At 32.0% G+C, this 21,825-nt stretch overlaps 2 protein-coding genes across 3 annotated transcripts in view; both read left to right on the plus strand.

Annotated features, from left to right (window-relative positions):
- The window catches only part of LOC133200188 (von Willebrand factor D and EGF domain-containing protein-like), a 32,497-nt gene extending 24,161 nt beyond the window's left edge, over positions 1-8,336 (plus strand). For both annotated transcript variants that reach the window (XM_061335987.1, XM_061335988.1), the window contains 3 exons: positions 2,882-2,977; positions 3,287-3,397; positions 8,284-8,336. In XM_061335987.1, coding sequence (XP_061191971.1) covers positions 2,882-2,977; positions 3,287-3,397; positions 8,284-8,306 — 230 coding nt within the window. In that variant the 3' untranslated portion in view covers positions 8,307-8,336. The remainder of the gene's footprint in view (positions 1-2,881; positions 2,978-3,286; positions 3,398-8,283) is intronic.
- LOC133200186 (receptor-type tyrosine-protein phosphatase kappa-like) overlaps positions 1-21,825 on the plus strand; it is an 86,398-nt gene that overhangs the window by 60,119 nt on the left and 4,454 nt on the right. Inside the window, exons 11-14 of the mRNA XM_061335985.1 lie at positions 17,904-18,062; positions 18,255-18,348; positions 18,941-19,011; positions 19,350-19,484. Of these exons, the coding sequence (XP_061191969.1) occupies positions 17,904-18,062; positions 18,255-18,348; positions 18,941-19,011; positions 19,350-19,484 (459 nt within the window). The remainder of the gene's footprint in view (positions 1-17,903; positions 18,063-18,254; positions 18,349-18,940; positions 19,012-19,349; positions 19,485-21,825) is intronic.

Below are 21,825 nucleotides of genomic sequence, written 5' to 3' on the forward strand. Positions count from 1 at the left end.
AGACTTCAAATAGTGGAATGACCTGACAACCCTTGGAATGGACTAGCCAAACCAAAGGGTATATAAGGCAAAGCTTTGGGAAAGTCACGCATTCAGAAGCTAGTAGAAGTTGGATGTTGAATCAGCAATAAAGAAGTTAAGGCATTCCATCCCTAATAGGAACAGATTCAGTGATATTGAATACATAACAGATATGTATGGGTTGTATACTCAGTATATTGAGACATAATTCCCATTTATTACTATTAGCATGTGAGGGTGGGATGTGTCCTAATTTATGACCTTGAATTTTGGTAAGAGTAATCTCCCTCTGTTTTTCATTCATGAAAAAATCAATTTTAAAAACTTATCTGGTAAAAAAATTGTTTTCAATTGTTATTCTATTTCTAATGTTTTAATGCATCTTTCCACCACAGTATTTATTGATATTCTTATTATTTGAATTTTTATTTTTTTAAAAAAATCGCTTGTCCCCATAGACTTCAATGCAATCTTTGCTAATTAATTACTGCTTAGTTAATTACATTTTTGAAACTTTCTCTTAGTAAATCCTTTTCTTCTGTAAAGTGCTTTAATATAATATCAGAGTATAATGTACGTGATGGAAAGCATTAAGGGTAAGAGCAAAATGAAAGTATAAAGTTATAAACCCAGTGGCAAGTATTCTAAGGAACTGATGTTAAGTTCTGGGTGTAGTAAATCTGAAGAAGATTGAGACACCCGGTTCTTATCTATCAATGGGAACCTAGGGGAGAAACACGGTGCAAGTAGTACCTTACCCAGTCCCCGTCTCTAGATAAGAGAAAATTTAAGTACTGTGAGATATACACTCAGACAGAGGTGTCTTAATAATCATTCCAATCATTAACTCAGACAGAGTAAAAGGGAAACCTAGTATATATCCCTAAGCTTGTAAGAACCTGATCATATTATGTTACATAGGAAATATCTTTAAAATCTTCTTCTCAAGAACGACTAAGCCATTATTAGTCGTATTTATACAGAAGCAACCTTAGGTATTGTAGAATCAAGTTTGTTCAAATTATGACCCCCGGGGGTTGGGGGCACAACAGAGGGTCAAAGTTTTGCATAAGAATTTATAGGAATCATCTGAAAAAAATCTTCAACTCAAGAACAGCAAAGCCAAGATTAGTCATATAATAATAGAACCATCTTCAGGTAGTGCAGATTCAAATTTGTTCAAATTTAGGGTGGGTAGGGTGGGGCCACAATGAGAGATCAGAGTTTTACAATGGAAAACGTAGAAAAAAATCTTTAAAACTCTATAAAAAAAAAAGAAAAAAAAAAAAAAAAAAAAAAGCCATAATTAGTAATATTGATATGGAAGCATCCTGAGGTAGTGTAAATTAAAGATTGCCACCACCCCCTCCCCCCATTCAATACTAAACTGATTTCTGCTTCTTCTAAGCCAGTGTGCTCAGGTGAGCGATGTGGTAGATGGGCCTCTTGTTAATTTTACTGCAGTCAGGAGTGCAACACAGCTGTTTTATAATTATCAATGATCTTCATCTATCTTTACTAAAAAAACATTTTTTAAAAATGTGTGATGCAGTCAGGAGTGCAACACAACTGTTTTGTAATTATCAATGATCTTCATCTATCTTTAGTAAAAAAAAACATTTTTAAAAAATGTTTGATACTATTTGATGCTCTAAACAGTATGTCTGTCAACTTATTACATGTACAGACATTTTAATGTCAATTTAGAGAAAAGTTTTCATCACTTAACACATATTTTTAAATACATTGTATATATACATTACACATTGCAAATAATCATGTTTTGAAGTCTTGAAAATATGAAAAACTTGCCGTAAATGATAAAAAATATCAAAACGACGAACTGATATACAAACTAAGAATGGGTTATTGTGTGTTACGATTTTTAAAACAATGTTAAATAAAATACATATCAGATGTCAGGAGTGCAAACAATAATGTAAAATAGTGTCACTTCAAAATCTAGTATTTTTTGTAGAAAAAAAAACCTTATATATCAAAATTTTCTTTTGGCTTAGATTTAAAGAATTGACTTAAAAGGACGAAAATGATTTTTGGAGAATATTCTTTCATATTAAAACATTTCAAACTATAATTGAAAAAAAAATTATGTAAAATAACAATCAAAAAGCTAATTTGTTTCCAAGTATACAAGAGAAGAAACTCAATCAAGATTTAGATCTAATCATTTATATCCCTGATACACCGTTCACGGTAGCTCAGTCGATAGAGTGCTCGCTCCGTGATCGTGAGTTCGAATCTCGGCCGCGACTGACCTAAGTCGATAAAAAATGGGCAGCAACTGTTCCTTCGCCATGCGCTCGGCACTTTGAAGTGAAAGTTGCGGCTCCTTCAGATGAGACCTTAAAAACCGAGGCCCCGTGTCACGGCAGGCGTTGGCACGATAAAGATCCCTCACAGCTCAATATCCTTGAGTGCCGAGTAAAGGTCAAAATTTGAAGCCCTTCTTCGATACATGGTGACGTCTCTATATGAGTGAAAAATTCTCGAATGGTACGTAAAACAACATACAATCAATCAATATAACCCTGATACCACTTTTGGAGCATAAAAACCTTAATTTCTCTTGATTATGTATTTTAGAAAGTCTTTTAGGATGTAATGATATTTTCTGTTTTCAAATAAAGTTTTACTAATAAAAATTCTGAATCGTTTTTATCCAATTATCTATTATATTGCACTTCAGGAATTTTTACTAGAATGCATGTACAATATGATGATATAAGTGCAAAATATGTTATGGTTAGTTGAATTCTTTCAAAAGATTTCAATTTGGTGGTCATTATTTTTTAATTCACCCTTAAAGTGCTTAGAGTTTTCCATACATATTTTTTGTCAGCTGTTTGTCAGTCACAATGCCAGAATGGCGGTACGTGCGTATCCCCGGATGTGTGTGTATGCCAAAGTACACATACAGGACATAGTTGTGAGACGCGTAAGTATAAATACTACTAAAAAAAAAGAATGAAATCTGTAAATTATATATTGTCTTCAAAGCGCTCAAATTAACAAGATTATATTTTGGTGATTTAGCAACATAAACTTCCTCTTTTTTTTAAATTTCTAATCATTTTTGGGGGGGATATGCCTTAAATGTCAAATACATTTGTACGTGTTGTATTTATTTCATCGTGGTTTTAAAAGGAAAAGAGATCTAAACATTTTTATTAGTAGTAGTCATTGCTATCAAATGTACTCGTATTTAGAAACTGAAAGTTGAGAAGAAACTTTACTTTTGTTACAGCTGTATGCTCCCACCAATCACCCTGCTTTCCTGGCACGTGTGCTGACTATGTTAACTGTCAGTGTCATAAAGGATTTACTGGACAGGATGGAAAGCAACGCTGCAAAACAAGTACGAATAACTACTGCAGTTAAGGTGGTATATGACCACACATTTACATCAGTTTGGTGTTAATTCTAGAACAGTTTTAATTCACCTAAGCCAAAGACAGAGTGTGCTTTTCTTGTCGAAGAATGTCTGTTTGTTTGTCATTTGTTAACTTCATGCATTCTCAACCCCTTCTCCAGAATCACTAGGCCAATTTCAACCAAACTTACCACAACTTATTCTTGTGTAAAAGGAAATTTGATTTTTTTTTTCCAAATAAACAAACCTACTCTGTGAAAAGAAGATTCTATTGAGAAATAAAAAGCAGGGCCATGATTAGTCATATTAATATGCACGCATCCTCAGTTACTGCAGATTCAGGATTGTATGCACAAATCGTCCCCGGGTTGGGGGTGGTAAGGAGGGGCAACAATAAGGGTTCAAGGTTAACGGTAGGGCCACAGTATAAATAATATACATGTGTTATCATGCAGACATCCCATCATAGCGGAGATTTATATTAATTTGTTTAAATCATGGTCCCTGGGGCTCAGGGCTAGAACGGAGGTTAAATAAGTACTCAAAATTTTATATGGGGAAAAATAAGAAATGCTTTTAAAAAATTGAGAATAGCAGGCGATACTAAATCTTATTATACCTCATATAAATAACGACAAGTAAAATAGAATCTGATCGGCCAAGACAGTCACGTGACCGTCGTGTTTCCCCCCGCTACTAAACTTCGTGTTTCACGATTGTGACGTCACAATGATTACTACAGAGTTAGATCGTTTATATCGTTGATTGATTGTATCAATTTAATTAAACATGTAAAATATAAATATTTAGAAAAGTGTTTTCATGGGTTGGGTTTGAATAATAAGGCTTTTAAAAATAGAGAATTTGGGGGTTTCTACAAAATAAATTAAATATTTTAAATATTTCCAAAAAATTAAGTGAAATACTTTGGAGCTTTATTTTATTGGATATTGAGTCTATTATTAGAAACAAATGCATGAAACAAAAATTCATTTACACTTCATAGGTGTAGAGATCCTCCTTAAAGAATCACCTTCGACCGGACGAAAACTGCTCTTGGAGCGGGAGTATCATTTTGTGAGCTCAATCAAGTTTCTATTCTGCTTTTCAAATGAAACATATCCTTGTAAAGTGATGCAGTAGTGAACAAGATAGAGAAATAACAGCTCTAACAAATGCATATCGTCATAATATAAAAATGCTTTCTTTGTCCCGTTTCATGGAATTGCTACTACTAATATATTACCGATACAAGTCCAAAATCTTTCTGCTCCTTAATCCTCACAACCGAGTATATACATTTACGAGTTACCGCTTATTCGAAATCTCATCTGATTTTCATAACCTTTCGAAACACAGATAAGAATCCGGGTTTTTTTTTTGTTTTAGTTTTTTTTTGGTTTTTTGTTTTTGTTTGTTTTTTTGTTTGTTTGTTTGTTTGTTTGTTTGTTTGTTTTGTTGTTGTTTTTTTTTTACAAATTGTTTGAGGGAGAAGAAAAATATCAAGAGTTTTAGCACTCGGTTAGCTCTTGTCTTGTGACAACAGATATGACCCCTAAAAGAACCCTAGATGTCCAAAGGTCATATGCGCCGAACATACACCTGTATATTTCGAAGTATAAGAACCGTTGATAAAACTACTTTCATATTCATTAAGTCCAGTACCACTTGACACCTATCTAATGAGTGGAGAATTTTTACTTCGAGGACCCTATGTTACGGGCGTTTTAAAATATCGCCTAATTACGACCGTTTTCAAAATTATTTAATAATTAAACGATAATTATTTGTTTCAAGAATATAATAGTGTTTCATTTGTAAGAAATTTAGATACGTGATAAATACCCTTTAACGAATCTATCATTATAAACAAAACAAAAACGTTATAATCATTATGCCTTAACGTGTATGACGTCACATAGATGATTAATATGCTACAGGAACAGAAAATGTCTTTTTAAAGTTCAATATATTCAAAATTATTGATGTTTAATGTTTAAATAAAAATGTTACTTCAAAGCAACAAAACTCAAAATTTAGTCATATTTCGTATTTTGGGGGTTGGGGTGAAAGGGGGGTGGGGGTGGGTGGGTTATTGTCTTTTTTTTAATTTCCTAATTACTGTTTATGCATGCATCTGTCTTAATATTGCTTGGTCGTAGATTATGAACAAAAAACCTTTACATCAGCACTGAAATAAATTTACTCCAAGACAATTAATTTACGGACAGACAGATGGACATTATAGTTCAAATTTTTCTTCTTTTTCTACGAAATCGACATTTTCACTGCAAAAATCAATTTTCAATACTTTATTGCAAAATCCGAGAAAATTTATGAATTCCTTAAACTTTTTCAATATGTTCATTATTATGGTCAGATCTCACTCATTGATCTTTAACCTCCTATTAATTTAAATTTTGACCATAGAATTTTCTATGACCGGACGAAAATAATTGCTTTATAATATACTTTTCCAAAAAACTACAAATTAGCCGTAGGGTAGGGTGGTGCATTAATTTCTAAATCTTGATGGTCTTGTCACTCCACTAATTGTTCCACTTTCAGAATCTGCTCCGATGCGTATTTCTCTCATTGTAAAGTGTATACAAGTTTAGCTTTTGAAAAAAAGCTTAGAGAGTCAGCCAGTGGATTTTTTTATCTCCGAGATAATGTTTTAAAGCATCGGGACCTTTGAACCTTTTTTAAAATAGTTTTTCCGCATGGGAGGGGATGGTTTGGGGTTTAATGCAATACCATGCATGCAGATTCTAGCATTATTTTGTCAATTAAAAACAAAACGGAAGGTTTAATTACGGAATTCAAATTCACATTCAAATAGCATATTTTCGTAAAAAGTCAATAAAGCTGATCTCATTAGGCTGATCTAAGATTTTATGAATAAGCAAGATATATTTGTGAAACACTGATGCCCCCGTATAGCAGCTTATGGCGAAGGTTAAAGTTTCTCAAATGCAAGTCAAACTCCAGGTCAAAACAACAAAAATGTTCGTACCCAAAGAAAGATCTTGTGTCGAGAAATATGCCTGTGAAATACGAAAGCCCTAACACTAACCGTTGAAAAGTTATGGTGAAAGTTAAAGTTTTTCAAAAGTAAGTAGAACATCAAGGTCAAGATCAAATGGTGTCCATTTTTTGAAATGTAGGTCAAGACAAAAATCTGCTCAAAAGCTTAGGAGCGAACATCTTTAAATGAATTTATGCAATTTCGCTGCGCGAAACACACGTTTCATGATATCTGATGCTAATCAGTTAATTACTGCAAGTCAATTTAAAACAATTGAAACTACAAGACAGTACAACGCTTCAATATATAAAGTTTTTTAAAAAATAAATCAGTGTCAAAGGCCTTCCTGTTTTAAGTTCAAATTAGAGATTACCGGTATGTGGTGTTCAAATAGGGTTTTCATTGTTTAATCAATATCAATTTTACTGAAACGAAATTAACAGGAGTAAATTACTCAAAAACCTCTTCCCAGGTCACGCAAGTCGTTTGACCCCCACTCAAACGATGCAGTAAGCGTTAAGGTTATCCAGAATACCCAGAATTCTAAAGCAAGCAAGCGCATATTATGTTCTTCGTAAGATAATTAGTCAGCCCAAGGGCTGACTAATTAATGATTTTTTTTAATAGTGTCTTTAAATAAAGCCCACATATTGTTCACATTTTCAGATTCATAATCGAGTCCCAGTTCGTCGAAGTAAGTTCGGATAGAAATGAATATTCGTCTGCGTGTTATATCTGTATATTTGATATATACATGCTTAATATTTTCTTTGGTTGTTTCATTTCTAATGGTATATACTAAATGATGGTCATTAATTTCAATAGGAATAATATCATTCATTTGAAGATTTGAATTTCGTATTTTAAAGTTCATCGATGTTAAAACAGCCAAGCATAACCACTTCACTACAATCTGTTATTATTTCGTCATTAGCATTTTCGGGAAAAAAAAAGAAATCCATTCAGCTTTTGCAACTGGTGGTCTATATACGACAACGATTATGATTTTAAAGTGCTTTATATCCAAAACAGCATTTCCATGTCGCGTATTTGTATATTAAATATGATCCATTTTTCTTTAAGATACACAAGGCCATCCCCTCTGTGCTGATTTCTGTCTCTTCGAGCTGAATGTCAACGTTGAACGTTGAACTTCAACGTCCAAGATACTTTTATCTAATTTGCTTTCTGTGATAGCAAATATGTTATGTTTATCAGCTTGTCATAATATATAATATTAATTTGATCTAATTTGTTTTAAATTCAAAAGACCTTTAAATGACGGAAAGTGACATTTTTGAAAGGCCTTTAACAAGATCATCAACAGATTGATCCAGATCGTAATGGTCAGCAATAAGCTCAACATATGTATCCCAGAACCATACTGTCGGAGCCAAAAGTTCTAAATGACTTGTTTATTTCCATTTACTTCTCTTTTGCAGTCGATACACATAAAAGTTGATCGAGTAAATAGCAGTCCCGGATTAAACTGTATATCATCTGAAAGAACCAGACGTAAGAGACAGAGATACTGATCTGTATTCACGTCACGCTTTGTTCCTCTCAAACCCATAGCACTGTCCACTGTTAATCTCCTTTCCGTACCATTTTCAATTGCATTTTAGGACTAAGCTCAGAATCCCCGTCAAATTCATTGGAGAAAAGAACAGCTATTAACTGAGAATAAGCAAAAGTATGAAGACCGATGCTAATACGGCGGCCATATTTAATTGAGCCTGAGTTTACATATAGTTTTTTTCAAATCCCTACTGGTGCAGGAATGATAAAATTGATTGTAACATTTAACTAAATAATTTGTTACCTCTCTTTTTTGCTTTATCAGATATAATTGTTCTCCCAAGGTGACAAAATACGTCACAAACATGTAATACTTATGACAGGCCAAGCTGACAAGAAGCATGTACAAAGTTTAGCCAAACTCGGTGTTATACAAGTGTGTTGTTAAATGGTAGGAATTTAATTGTTTATAATTAATAATGATGAAAAATTTATGATTGTTTGATCACAATAATTTATAATAGTGCGAAATAATGCAAGCTACAGATATCTCAAATCCCGATGTCATTTCATTCGATATATGTAATATAATAAAAAGATTGACGTGTGGGAAATCGTCAATAAATTCAAAATCTACTTTTACATTACTAGTAGTACATTAACTTCTTAATTTCTGTTACAAGTTGATTAAAATAGCATGTTTGGATGATTCTGCAATGCAGACATGCTTTTGAAAAAAAACTAAAGAGATGAGCAGTATCAACAGCTTTTAAAACAAACATTCTGAGAGTATTGCATTAGCAATATTAGTCCCCTACCGGCAAGTGTAATCTGGTTCCCATTAAAAATTGAAAATGCAATAATTCCGTCAAAATCAATGAAGTGGAACGAAATGCAAACTTGATCTATAACTCATCAAGGTAAAGTCACATACCAAAAATCAGCTCAATATTTGCAAGCGTTTAGAAAAAAAATATGGAAAACCCTTAAAAATTGAAAAGGTCGTAATTCCGTCAAAAGTCATTGAAGCGGAACGAAATGTAAACTTGATCTGTAACTCATCAAGATAAACTCACATACCAAAAATCAGCTCAATATCTGCAAGCGTTTAGAAAAAAAAATGCGGAAAACCAAGTGGGACAGATTGACAGACAGACAGGGGGACAGCTAGACAGACGGACGGACAGACTCAGAGGAAACCTATAGTCCCCTCCGGTTTCACCGGTAGGGGACTAATAAACACATACTTATATCTAGTTGACCGAGGCACAAGAATGTTTGCCTTTGTTTCAATATCCGGGACAGAGGTATTGAACGAGTCTGAGATCTGTTATGGGCATTGTGTAAATGGCGTCCCTTGTAACAGAACAACAGGAAGTTGTAACTCTGACTGTAAACCTGGATATATCGGGAAGCATTGTGATAAAGGTTTGATGTCTGATGTATAATTGTATTGTAGCTTTATTTATTGGTTTGTTCACTTGACTGAAACAACTATCATTAACTGCACATTATAGGTATCATAAATTAAATTTTAAAGAAGGACTATATTTTCTAATAACCAATATCTGTCCCCCAAATCAAACTTTGATGGAGAAATCTATAATTATGTTCTAAACCAGGGGAATATCTGCAGACTTAAAACTTTTGCTATGTTCATCAGCCATGACACCATATGTAAGAAATGACGTCAAGAAGATTAAGAAAATTTAAGACTTTGAGAGGAAAAGGGGGTTTCACTTCGATTTGTTGATTAAAAGTCATCGAGCGCAAGTCGGTTCAAGCTCGATCTTTTGAAAAAAAAATGTGTAGAAGTAAATATCAATGAAATATGTAAATATTGGTTTGGTGCGAGCTTGAGACCAGTAATTTTATACTCAAAATTGAACGAAATTTGTCCGTTTTGTCCTCTTTCGTGAAAATAACGGATAGTTTGTGACGTGACAGAAACAAGAATTATCGATAATCAACTTCCAAACTACAATAATTTTGTCAGTTAATTTTTTTTCTTACAATATATTCTATTGTGTACACTTCTAGTAATTTTCAAAATTAAGCTTTTCTGGGAGCAAAAATATGCTTTTACCTTTATAGTTCTTTAACTATTTTTTTCAGTTTGGAAATATGTAGATTTCAAATATTTTACATCATGAATATAATTTTCTTTAACGTTTAACTGTACCGGCAGAAGGCCAGAAGAGTTTATGCGATAATAAGGTTTCCTTCGTCTTTTCTTCTATCCTGCCTGTGTTGTCTGTAATGAAAAAGGTTTCGATAAAGAACAATGGTCGATCTGTTAAATCCTATAAACAATACGAATTGTGAACAGGACAGGGCAAAACGTCGGACCTCTGGGATCAGGTGCCTAAGAGGAATAAGCATCCCCTGCCGACTGATTACACTCGCCGTGATTCCATTTAATTGCTCAGAAAAATAAAGTAGTAAGTAGTCAAAATTGATATAAAAATTACAAATGACAGTCAAAAGACGACCCGGGTAAAGGTTTGGTTATATATTATGTAAACAAAATTATTATGTCAACAATAGAATTTACGGAATGTTGACTTAAAAAGAGGTTGTTGAAAACACTGTAATATCAACTTTTTCAGTAGCCTTTCTCATTCAAATTGATCTTGCTCAGCACATGCTCCTGCGTACAGAATAAGTTGGGAAACATGAACACTAGTTGCAGGTGTGAGTGGAATATAATTACATATATAGATGAAGAAGATCTATTTTGTCACAGTGATATTTTGTCACAGTGTGAAAAAATATCATAAATGCGGCAAAACTCCCTGATCTGTGATAAGGTAAAAATAATATTATATATGTTATGCCTAACACCTTTCTTGTTTTGTTTCTATCAAAGTACATGTACAGTGCTCATTAGTCCCCTACCGGTGATACCGGAGGAGACTATAGGTTTCCTCTGAGTCTGTCCGTCCGTCCGTCTGTCTGTCTGTCTCTCTGTCAGTCTGTCCCACTTGGTTTTCCGCTTTTTTCCCTAAACGCTTGCAGATATTGATCTGATTTTTGGTATGTGAGTGTATCTTGATGAGTTACAGATCAGGTGTGCTTTTCGTTCCGCTTCATTTATTTTTGACGGAATTACGACCTTTTCAATTTTAAAGGGTTTTCCGCGATTTTTTTCTAAACGCTTGCAGATATTGAGCTGATTTTTGGTATGTGACTTTACCTTGATTACTTATAGGTCAAGTTTGCATCTCGTTCCGCTTCAATGATTTTTGACGGAATTATGGCATTTTCAATTTTTAACGGGAACCAGATTACACTTGCCGGTAGGGGGCTAGTATTGCTAATGCAATACTCTCAGAATGCTTGTTGGACTAGACATTCATTATTTTCAAATAGGGATTAAATGAAAGGATTCTGAAAAGTTTATTGTAACCATTGCACAGAAGTATCTGATTATGTTCGAAAAGAGACCTTCAAAACATCTTGAACACAAATATTAGATTCTAACGGCATTGATAATTCCTGGTTCTATCTAAATATTGATGTAGAAACGACATGGTTGTTATTCAAATATTTGTAAACAATTTATGTATACTTTTCATGTTCAATTACAATGTCAAAATGAAAAGGAATGGAAGAGGTGGATTCCTTTTTAACATGATTTATCTAAAGAGTTTGCCAATGCTCTAGCACAGTATTCAGATAATACTGTTGTAATGCGTAATGAATTCATTGGACAAGTAGAATCTTTGCTGAAAATCAATAAGAAAAAAAGTAAAAATTTCCATTCATCATTTAAGAAATATCAAATATTTTAAACACCATTTTATACCTCGCTTTAAAAAAAAATTTTTTGTATCCCATTCGTATATTATGATTGTACCATATGGATTTATTCATATACTTGATTTTCATATATCAAATTTTATTTAGTGTTTTATGAAATATAGCCATGAATTAAACATATTTATGTTGTTCCAAATAATCGTTGTTTTTATAACAAGGAACAAACTCTTCACCAAAATCAAAACAATATATATACATTATGTTCTACTAATCACCTCTGTAGAACTGTTTATATCTATCCCAGTATTTCAAATCCTCATTGTAAAAAATCTTAGGTGATTTTTTTTTCAACTTCATCATATTTTGATTTCCAACTAGAATAAGTCTTTCCTGTTTACCTTTCAATGGATTTGGTAGAGATATTAAAAATACAGATAATGCGGCACGCGCTAATAGCAGCAAAAATATGTGAAGATAACGAACAGTGGCTATGCTAAAAAATAAAATTAAACAATAAAAACAATAACAATTGCGTGCAAAACCAACACGAACCTGTGAAAACAGAGGTGGGATCAGGTGCCTTGGAGGAGTACGCATCCATTGTCGACCGGTCACATCCGCTGTGTACCATTTGTCATGATCCGTAGACAATAGTGTGAAAATAATGGCCTAACAATTGATATAAAACACACCAGTCAACATTCGACTTAACGACAGTTTATATTTGCAAACAATTTCATTGTATCTACCATAGAATTTGCGAAAAGTTTACTTTAAACGAGATGTCATGATCATATAAACAAGTAATCATACTACATGTTACTGAACAGTAAAGGTTACTTAAATCGTGTATCAAGCCAATTTTACATTTAGAAAAGTCTCTACAGAGTGCAGAAAAGCAGGAAAGGTTAGGCCTATATGTAAATAGATAGCAGCAAATTCATACACATAGAAATCGTATGTTTTCCAAAGACAATCTCTACCTGAGGTATCTTTAAATTTTAAGGTACATTATGAGAGTCACGTGTCAACGACACTCTCAGGAAATGCGTTGCATTAGATTTTCAACAAAGTATTCTAGTATTTAAAGACCCGTTTTTAATGGCGTGAATTTCCCGCGAATGAATTCAGGATAAGCCGATTCAACATGCACGATAGAGTATTTTTGTTGAATTTGATTATGGAGTTAATTTCTCCCAGTTGATTCCATATGAGTATGTTCTACGTACGAACAAATTTTAAAACAATGATACAAATGATATCAGCAGTCTTGTTTTAAGTCACAATTTCACAACTTCTATGGTCGATAAATGTATACAAAATAAATGTATAATAAAATTTTACCAAAATCAATAATATCAAAACGTACGACTTTTCAACACTTTATACAACCATTCCTCACAAAAAATTAGAGTCCGGGCTTTTTGACATCATAGACAGTTGCTTTTTCAATAAAAATGGAACTCGTAAATTTACTTACCTTGTTATTGGTCATTTGCAAAATTATTTTGTTAAAAAACATTCTGATTTTACACACAACTATACACACAAGTTCTCCAAAGTTGATATTAAAAAGATGCTCGAGTTTCTGATTGACAATATCTATGTTGTTGTTGGAGATCAAGTCTTCCAACAGTCTGTCGCAATTCCCTATTCTTATTTTCATATGAAGCAAAATTTATTCAAAAACTTCTATATGAGAAGAAGAACACACTTACTGTTGTTTCTGTCTTCAATTCGACATTTAGATATATCGATTACATATCAATATAACATCAAATAACAATAGTTATTTCCATTCATATATCGACTCGATATATCCCCGTGAATTTGAAATAAAAGATAGCATGAGTCTGACACATCTGTTTCATATATGGATATTTTACAAGAAAAAGACCTTAATGGTAACCTAACAACAAAACCATGATGACTTTAACTTTTTCTATCGTCAACTTCCCTTATTTATGTTGCAATGTACCTTTATCTCCTTTAAATGGAGTTTATCTCTAAGTTCATTCGATACGCAAGAGCATGCTCTACGTACGAACAATTTCCAGAACGGGGCAAGTTGTTGACAAACAAGTTGATAAAACAAGAATATCAACAGTCTCGTTTAAAGTCATCATTTCGCAAGTTCTATTGCCGATACAATGAGCTTGTTAGCAAATACAATCCATCATTAAGTCGAATGCTGAATGACGTTTTCATACTAATTGCTATGGCCATTATTTACACTCTGTATGTCTACGGATTTTTCCGTTTTTCCCAATCATGACAAGGAGCACACGGCGGGTGTGACCGGTTGGCAGGGAATGCTCACTCCTCCATGGCACCTGATAGGACCTCTTATTTTTTTTTTAGGTTCGTGTTTGCTCTGCTCCCGATTTGTATTGTTTAAATGGACTTTTGAGCTTGAACTGTTCGTTATCTTCATATTTCATATAAAAACTATAGTTAGCTATGGTAAATTTTTGTTAGGGAAGTTACAGTAAGATACATAATTCTTTGTATCCATATCTTAATTTTGATGAACGGCGGTGTCATGCTTACAAAAATTGATATACTTTTTAATGTCTTTCAAAACAATCTGTTCGTGCATGTCCATGTACGGTGTTCCTTTTTTTACTAAATGTGTACCTTTTAGTGAAAAGTTACTAAACGTCCAGTCTTTGTCTGATTTGTCTGATATAGCACTAGTTATTTTTACTATTATTTCAAAACATTTCCTCCCCAACATTTATGACTTGATTTCAATAAAACACATACTACATAACTCCATGAATATAAAACCAAAGTATTTTATTTTTAAGTCCTGTAGTTGAGATTACATTGGGAGGAAAATTATCATTTTTGAAATCATTCATGGTAAATTGGGGAATATTTTAAGTTTTATTTATTTTTTTTACACAAGTTTTATATTAAGTTCTTTTGAGAGACCTTTTATTTTGAAGATTTTAATTCCATAACAGACAATACCTGTATGATATGAAGTCATATGTATTTTAAAATTCAATACATTCTATACTTTTTCTTTACAAGACTTGATAATTACCTTGTTTATTATATACATGTACTTTGTTAACGAGTAGCTTGTGATGAAGGCTGGTATGGAGAGAACTGCTCTCTACCCTGTAGTAGGAACTGTGTAAAACAGTCATGTTCTCACATACAAGGCAACTGCTTATATAGATGTGAACCTGGGTGGATGGGTTTGAAATGAAACAAAGGTAAGATAGAAACAGTAAGGATAAAAGTGTGTAAATCTCATGATTTTAGTTTAATATTTCTATCTTAGTAACTGAATTCAATTTAATAATATTAAATAATAATAATAATGATACTTTATTTAAAGAAGGTAACCTGGTTAGCGCATGCACTATTCTTCCCCAGGACCTTCTAGATATTAAGTACAGATACATACATATATATATATATATATATATATATATATATATATATATATATATATATATATATATATATATATATATATATATATATATATATATATATATATGCAGTCCATATGATTACAGTCTTAGAAGTATGAATACAGAGTTTGTCCGATAATAATAACATATAAATAAGAAACAATATTTAAGATTTTAAAAAAATATCGTTTATACTCTGTGGTTTTACAAGTTTCCTGTATATTTTAGGATGTTCTGGAGAGACATATGGTAAAGACTGTCTACATATGTGCAGCGGTCATTGCTTTAATAATACGAGTTGTAACCCATTGAATGGATCTTGTGAAGATGGTTGTGCACAGGGATATTTGGGAGATTTGTGTATCCAGTGTATGTATACTAAATTAAAGTTAAACTGAATAATATTGCAACTTAAAATTATCATGAGAGGGTTCTCAGGGAAGTTTACGTCTATAAACCTTACCTTAAAGAAATGAACGAAAAAATAATTTGTATATGACCAATCACAAAGTATGAAAATTTCCGAGTTCCATTTTTTTAAGATGATGAAGAAGCAGTTGTCTTTGACAAAAAAAGCCCCAACTTTAAGCTTTTTTGAGAATATAAAGTGAATTATAAAGTGTTGAAAAATCATATGTTTCGATGTTACCGAAAAAATTTGTTATTTTACATTTTCTTAAAGTTCTTTAGAGTTTCTTTGTAATCAGACAGGTTTTCTATTTTCTTTTTACAAGCATCAGTCCAACAGGATGATACAGTAAAACCTGCTGCAGTAGGAGGTACAGTTGGATCTGTAACTCTTCTATTTATCATAATAACAGCAGGAATAGTAATTACTCGATATTTGCTTTTATTACATTTGAAGTAAAAACATCTTTATGTATGATTGGAGAAGAATTAAATAATATTTCAAAGAATATATATATATATATATATATATATATATATATATATTATATATATATATATATATATATATATATATATATATATATATATTAGGGATGTCAACGAGACCCGGTTAACCGGGTACTCGATCGAACGCCCGAGTATCGAATACTAAAAATGGTACTCGGTTACTCGGATGTGTATTTTTTCTTATTTCAAAGCACTTATTTTTATCAAAAACTTATCAAAAAATAACTTAAATATGCATACGGTAATTATAGCGTGTAGTCTTCTACTCCAGTAAAACACCAATTATCGCCTGTGGCTGTGTATATACAGTAATAAGTGATCAATCACCCAGCTGTTCTCATTGTGGTCCTTAATCATTGATTGTTTACAGTGAACATCGATGGTCTATTATCTTTAAATCAGTTTTAAATTATTTAGTTAATATACGCAGCGAAATCGGACATGCATAGAAATGTCGCTACCCACTTCAAAAGTGAAGAAATATTTAGAAATAACTAAAGATTCAAAATAAATGTTGAAAGTCAGTTTGCGTAGTAAGTTTATTGTCTACAGAGGAAACAATCAACATATGAAATTGTTTCCCCCCGTATACACTAAACTTACCAGAATATTAGACTAGCAATCCCGACAACATCCGTTCCTTCTCTTTGGCTAGTCTAATAATAACAAACCTGCGTAACAGATTGTCCTCCTTTTGATGAAATAGATCCTAAACAAGAACCGTAAACCATTTGTAATTTTTGATGTATTAATTGTGTCTTCTGTGTTTATTTGATAAATACATTTAGTACCAAAAAGCATTTACGTTGGAATCGATGTTTGTATAAATTTATAAACGTGATAAAAACAGCTTTGGGGTTTAGCGGAATTTAACGGGGCTCAAGAAAATTAACACACTTGTATTTACATTTTTACCGAGTACCCGGGTACTCGATCGGAAAAACGTCCGAGTAACCGATTATCAAAAATTGACCGATTTGACATCCCTAATAGATATATATATATATATATATATATATATATATATATATATATATATATATATATATATATATATATATATATATATATGGAAAAGAAGAAAGAAAGATGCATCGAATGAAGAGACTAATATAATTGAATTTTCTTCTGTTGATGAGCTTTTAACAAAAAGTATTTTAAAACATTTCTTTTTTCATTTGGCATCAAATACTTTTACTAATATAAATCCTCGTAAAATATTTCCCATCAAACAATGTTTAGATAATAAATCAATCCCCTGCATCCAATATTTCAATTCTTAATGAAAATGCAATAACTGTGAATAGCTATTTAGCATAGGGGATATAAATACAATACAATTAATAAACCTTTTCTTGTGACATTATACATGTATCTTGACACTTGAATTCATGAATACTATTGTAATAAATATTTTATTTAACTAACAGATGAAAACATTCAGGAGATGGAAATGAATGTAGTTGAAGATCCAATAATGAATTCAAAATCAAATGAACAAACAAGAAAAACAAAATTAGAAAAGTCTGTAGCTGTGACAGAGTTTTACAGAATAGTTCTCGATTTGTCTGAAAATGAGAACGCCAGGCTCAAAGAAGAAAACAGGGTAACGTATACTTTTTCATAAAAAAAAATATTAAAATAATGTTAGATATATGAAATGCAAAAAACAAACAAAAACAAAAATCTAGAGCCTTTTAATTTATTGAATCTATATCATTCTGTAATAATGCAGGTAGTTTTAAGGAAATGTAATGCATAAAAATCCCTGTAAAAAGAGAAAAGAGGAACACGTTACACGATTTTTAAATCATATTTATTATTCATGTTTTAGGATCAATACAAAGTTGTCTATATGGCATTACTTGAATCATTCAGAGGAAAATCGAGGCCCATCTCAACAGAAACATTTCTACAGGAGTTCCAGGAACACTCATGTTATATCAACCTCGGAGAGGTGGCCAATAAATCCCCAATGTCTGCAGAATATGAGGTGATAAATTAAACATAAAACGCAATGATTAGATAATGTCTCTTTCCTTCTCCATTTATTTCATACATCATTATTTTAACAGTATATATGTATAAAAAAAAATTCCTTGTGCTATTCGTATGATATTTAAGAACGATATCTATTTCAACATTTTTTTTTTATAGTAAGAGTACTCTTTTTGTTATTTTACAGGAATTGGTGTCCGTAAGGAAAAAATACACACCCGAAGATTACAAATCAGGGAGAGCATTTTTATCAGCCAATTATTCTCCTACTGTTTTGTCTGGTAAATTAACTTTAAACGTGTACACAATTTATTTAGAACTCATGTCTCCATAAAACCCACAGAAGTCACTTTACATATATAAAAAAATTAAAATAATGTTTTTGCCTCGGCAAGCTACAAAACCACGATTTTTTTCCTATATAATGAACATTCCTTTCATTGACTGTGAGTAAGACTAGAATATATAGACAAAGAGAAATTGCCTAATAAGTGTGAAGTTTGATACCATGTGTACTTGAGTTGTAAACAACTAAAAAAAGAATATGATATAGTGATAACGCCTTAAACCTTAATTATTATATTATTGTAAATCCATTGATATAAAAAGACATACATGTATCTTTCATTACATAAAAAAAGGAAATTCATTATCCTTCAAGTTCACAGACAAAATCGAAAGCAAAGGAACTGTCATTACTTGGACCAAAAAATGTAATTTCGTCTAAGTGCTACGTTGGAGAACATTTGGAGAAGTGTTTAATTTAGTGTATTAACCCCCTTAGAGGAATTTGCATCAGAGTTTAATTAATACATCATTTATTCTACAAGCACGAAACATAATAGTTCTTCAAACTTGTAATTTATTTTTCAGTTGAAAGATATATGTGTATGCTGTCCAATACGAAAGGACAGAACGTCTATTACAACGCAGTTTCTGTACAGGTCTGTATATGTAATCGACCAAGCATTGGCATTTCAGTGAGAAAATAAGAAAATCTCTTATGGAAAAACGTTTTAAAAGGTATATAATAATAATAATGTATGTGTAAAGTGGGGGGGGGGTGCAGAAACTGGAGCTACGGGAAGGATTTTGGTGTTTTTTTTATGAAGTAAGAATTATTATTTCCTAAAACATAAATGAAAAAAAAAGTTTATACTTGAGGCATAATTCGATCTCATGTGCTAGTTTTATGCTGTCATATTTTTTAGTACCTGGGCTTGACGTGATTCAATGTTCAAATTTTACAAATAGTTAATTTTCTTTATACATTGTATTTTAGTCTTTTACAAAGAGTGACCATTTCATCAGTGCCCAGTACCCTCTCCCAGATTACACGGAAAATTTCCTGAGACTTGTAAAGGGATATTATACACCAACCATTGTATCACTCTCTCCATTGATGGAAATTGAATCGGTACAATAGAGGACATGTTAAATTACGTATTAAAACTCATACTAAATCCATACTTAACAAAATAATAAACAAGACATTATTTCAAAACAAAAAATTAAGGCATCAGTATCAAGTAGATGGGTGATTTTGGTTAGAATTGATACAAACACATATGTTCATAATTCTCAACAAATAATAGGAATACAATTGCAAAATATAATCTGATATACATGTGCCTTGCAGATCAGTTTTATGGGAGTTTTTTTTTTTTTTTTTTGGGGGGGGGGGGAGGGGGGTGTAGTTGTTTCTTCCTTTTTTCTAGTTTTGGATTCTAATGTATAGTTCTCCAAATTCTTTTTGAAATCAAACAAAAATATATGGTATTAAGAGATCATCGGAATTCATGTCCACCACAAAAATTTCAATCCAGGACAACTCTTCATTTCTTTATAACCCTGAAAAAATATTCTCCTAAACCAATAATTTTCCTCAACAAAGAAAATTTGATCTCACAAAAATAAATTATAGTACTGTATATTAAATTGGTCACATTTGACTACTTATTTGTAGTTCACTTGTCATAAATATATATATGTATATGTATATGTATATATATATATATATATATATATATAAAGCACTAAAAATGACCAACGACACGAACAATAATTATTGTTCGTGTCGTTGGTCATTTTTAGTGCTTTATATAAATTTCCATCCGTGACCTTGTATCTACTTAGTAGATCCGACACTTAGGATATGCAGTGTTGTTGGTTTTTAGTGCTTTACATATATATATATATATATATATATATATATATATATATATATATATATATATATATATATATATATATATATATATATATATATATATATATATATATATATATATATAAAGTGCAATCGTTGCCCCTTATCAAAAACTAAATTTGTATCTCAAAAAATACTTATAATTATTATGTGTATGTTTTGATAAAATTCTATATAAAAACAAGATGTGTTTGTGAAACACTGATGCCCCCGTATGGCAACTTACGTATAGCAAAGGTTAAAATTTCTTAAATGTAAATCAAATATGTCGGTACCCAAAGTAAGGTTTTGTCTCGAGGAATATACCTGTGAAATATGAAAGCCCTAGCAGTAACCATTGAATAGATATGGAAAAGGTTAAAGTAATTAACACATCAAGGTCAAATGGTCAAAATTAATGGTGCCTAAAGAAAGGCCTTCTCACAAGAAATATACAGGTAAAATATGAAAGCTGAAGCACCAATTGTTCAATAGTTATGACCAAGGTTAAAGTGTTTCAAAAGTAGGACAAACTCGAAGGTCAAGGTCAATGGATTTCAATTGTTGGTATCCAAAGGAAGGTCTTGTCACAAGGAAAAAAATATATTAAATATCAAAGCCCTAGCAACAACTTTTCAAAAGTTGTATCCAAGGTTAAAGTTTTCGAAAAGTAAGTCAAAGTCCAAGGTCAAGGGCAAAGGGTCAAAGTTGTTGGTATCCAAAGGAAGGTCTTGTCACAAGGATCATATGCGAAGTATGAAAGCCTTAGCACCAACGGTTCAAAGGTTATGGCCAAGGTTAAAGTTTTCCAAAAGTAAGTCAAACTCCAAGGTCAAGGTCAAAGGGTCAAAGTTGTTAGTATCCAAAGAAAGGTCTTGTCACAAGGATTACATATGTGAAGTATGAAAGCCCTAGCATCAGTCATTTTAAAAGTTATGGCCAAAGTTAAAGTTTTTCAAAAGTAGGTCAAACTCCAAGGTCAAAGGGTCCAAGTTGTTGGAATCCAAAGGATGGTCTTGTCACATGAATTACATATGTGAAGTATGAAAGCCCTAGCACCAGCCGTTCAAAAGTTATGGCCAATGTTAAAGTATTACAAAAGTAGGTCAAACTCCAAAGTCAAGGTCAAAAGGTCAAATGTGGTGGTACCCAAAGAAAGATCTTGTCACAGAAAATACACATGTGAAGTATGAAAGCCCTAGTGCCAATCGTTGAAAAGTTATGGCCAAGGTTAAAGTTGGGAAAAATTTTGCAAAACTGGGTCAAACTCCAAGGTCAAGGTCAAAAGGTCAAATATGGTATTACCCAAAGAAAGGTCTTGTCACAAGGAATACACATGTGAAATATGAAAGCCATAGCTCCAACCAATCAAAAGTTATGGGCAATGTTAAAGTTTTTGTGGACAAACGGACAAACAGACAGACAGATGGACGTACAGGGCGAAAACTATATACCCCCGAATCTTTGATACGGGGGCATAAAAAATTGATTAGAAAAATTATAATAAAGTATCTCGTTATAATTTTTCATGCAATGTGGCAGAAATTTGTAGAGGTAAACACTGCTTGGA

The sequence above is a fragment of the Saccostrea echinata genome, unplaced genomic scaffold, assembly GCF_033153115.1.
Source record: "Saccostrea echinata isolate AGI-Se365-2 ecotype Australia unplaced genomic scaffold, CSIRO_AGI_Sech_v1 ptg000037l, whole genome shotgun sequence".
Classification (NCBI taxonomy): Eukaryota; Metazoa; Mollusca; class Bivalvia; order Ostreida; family Ostreidae; genus Saccostrea; species Saccostrea echinata.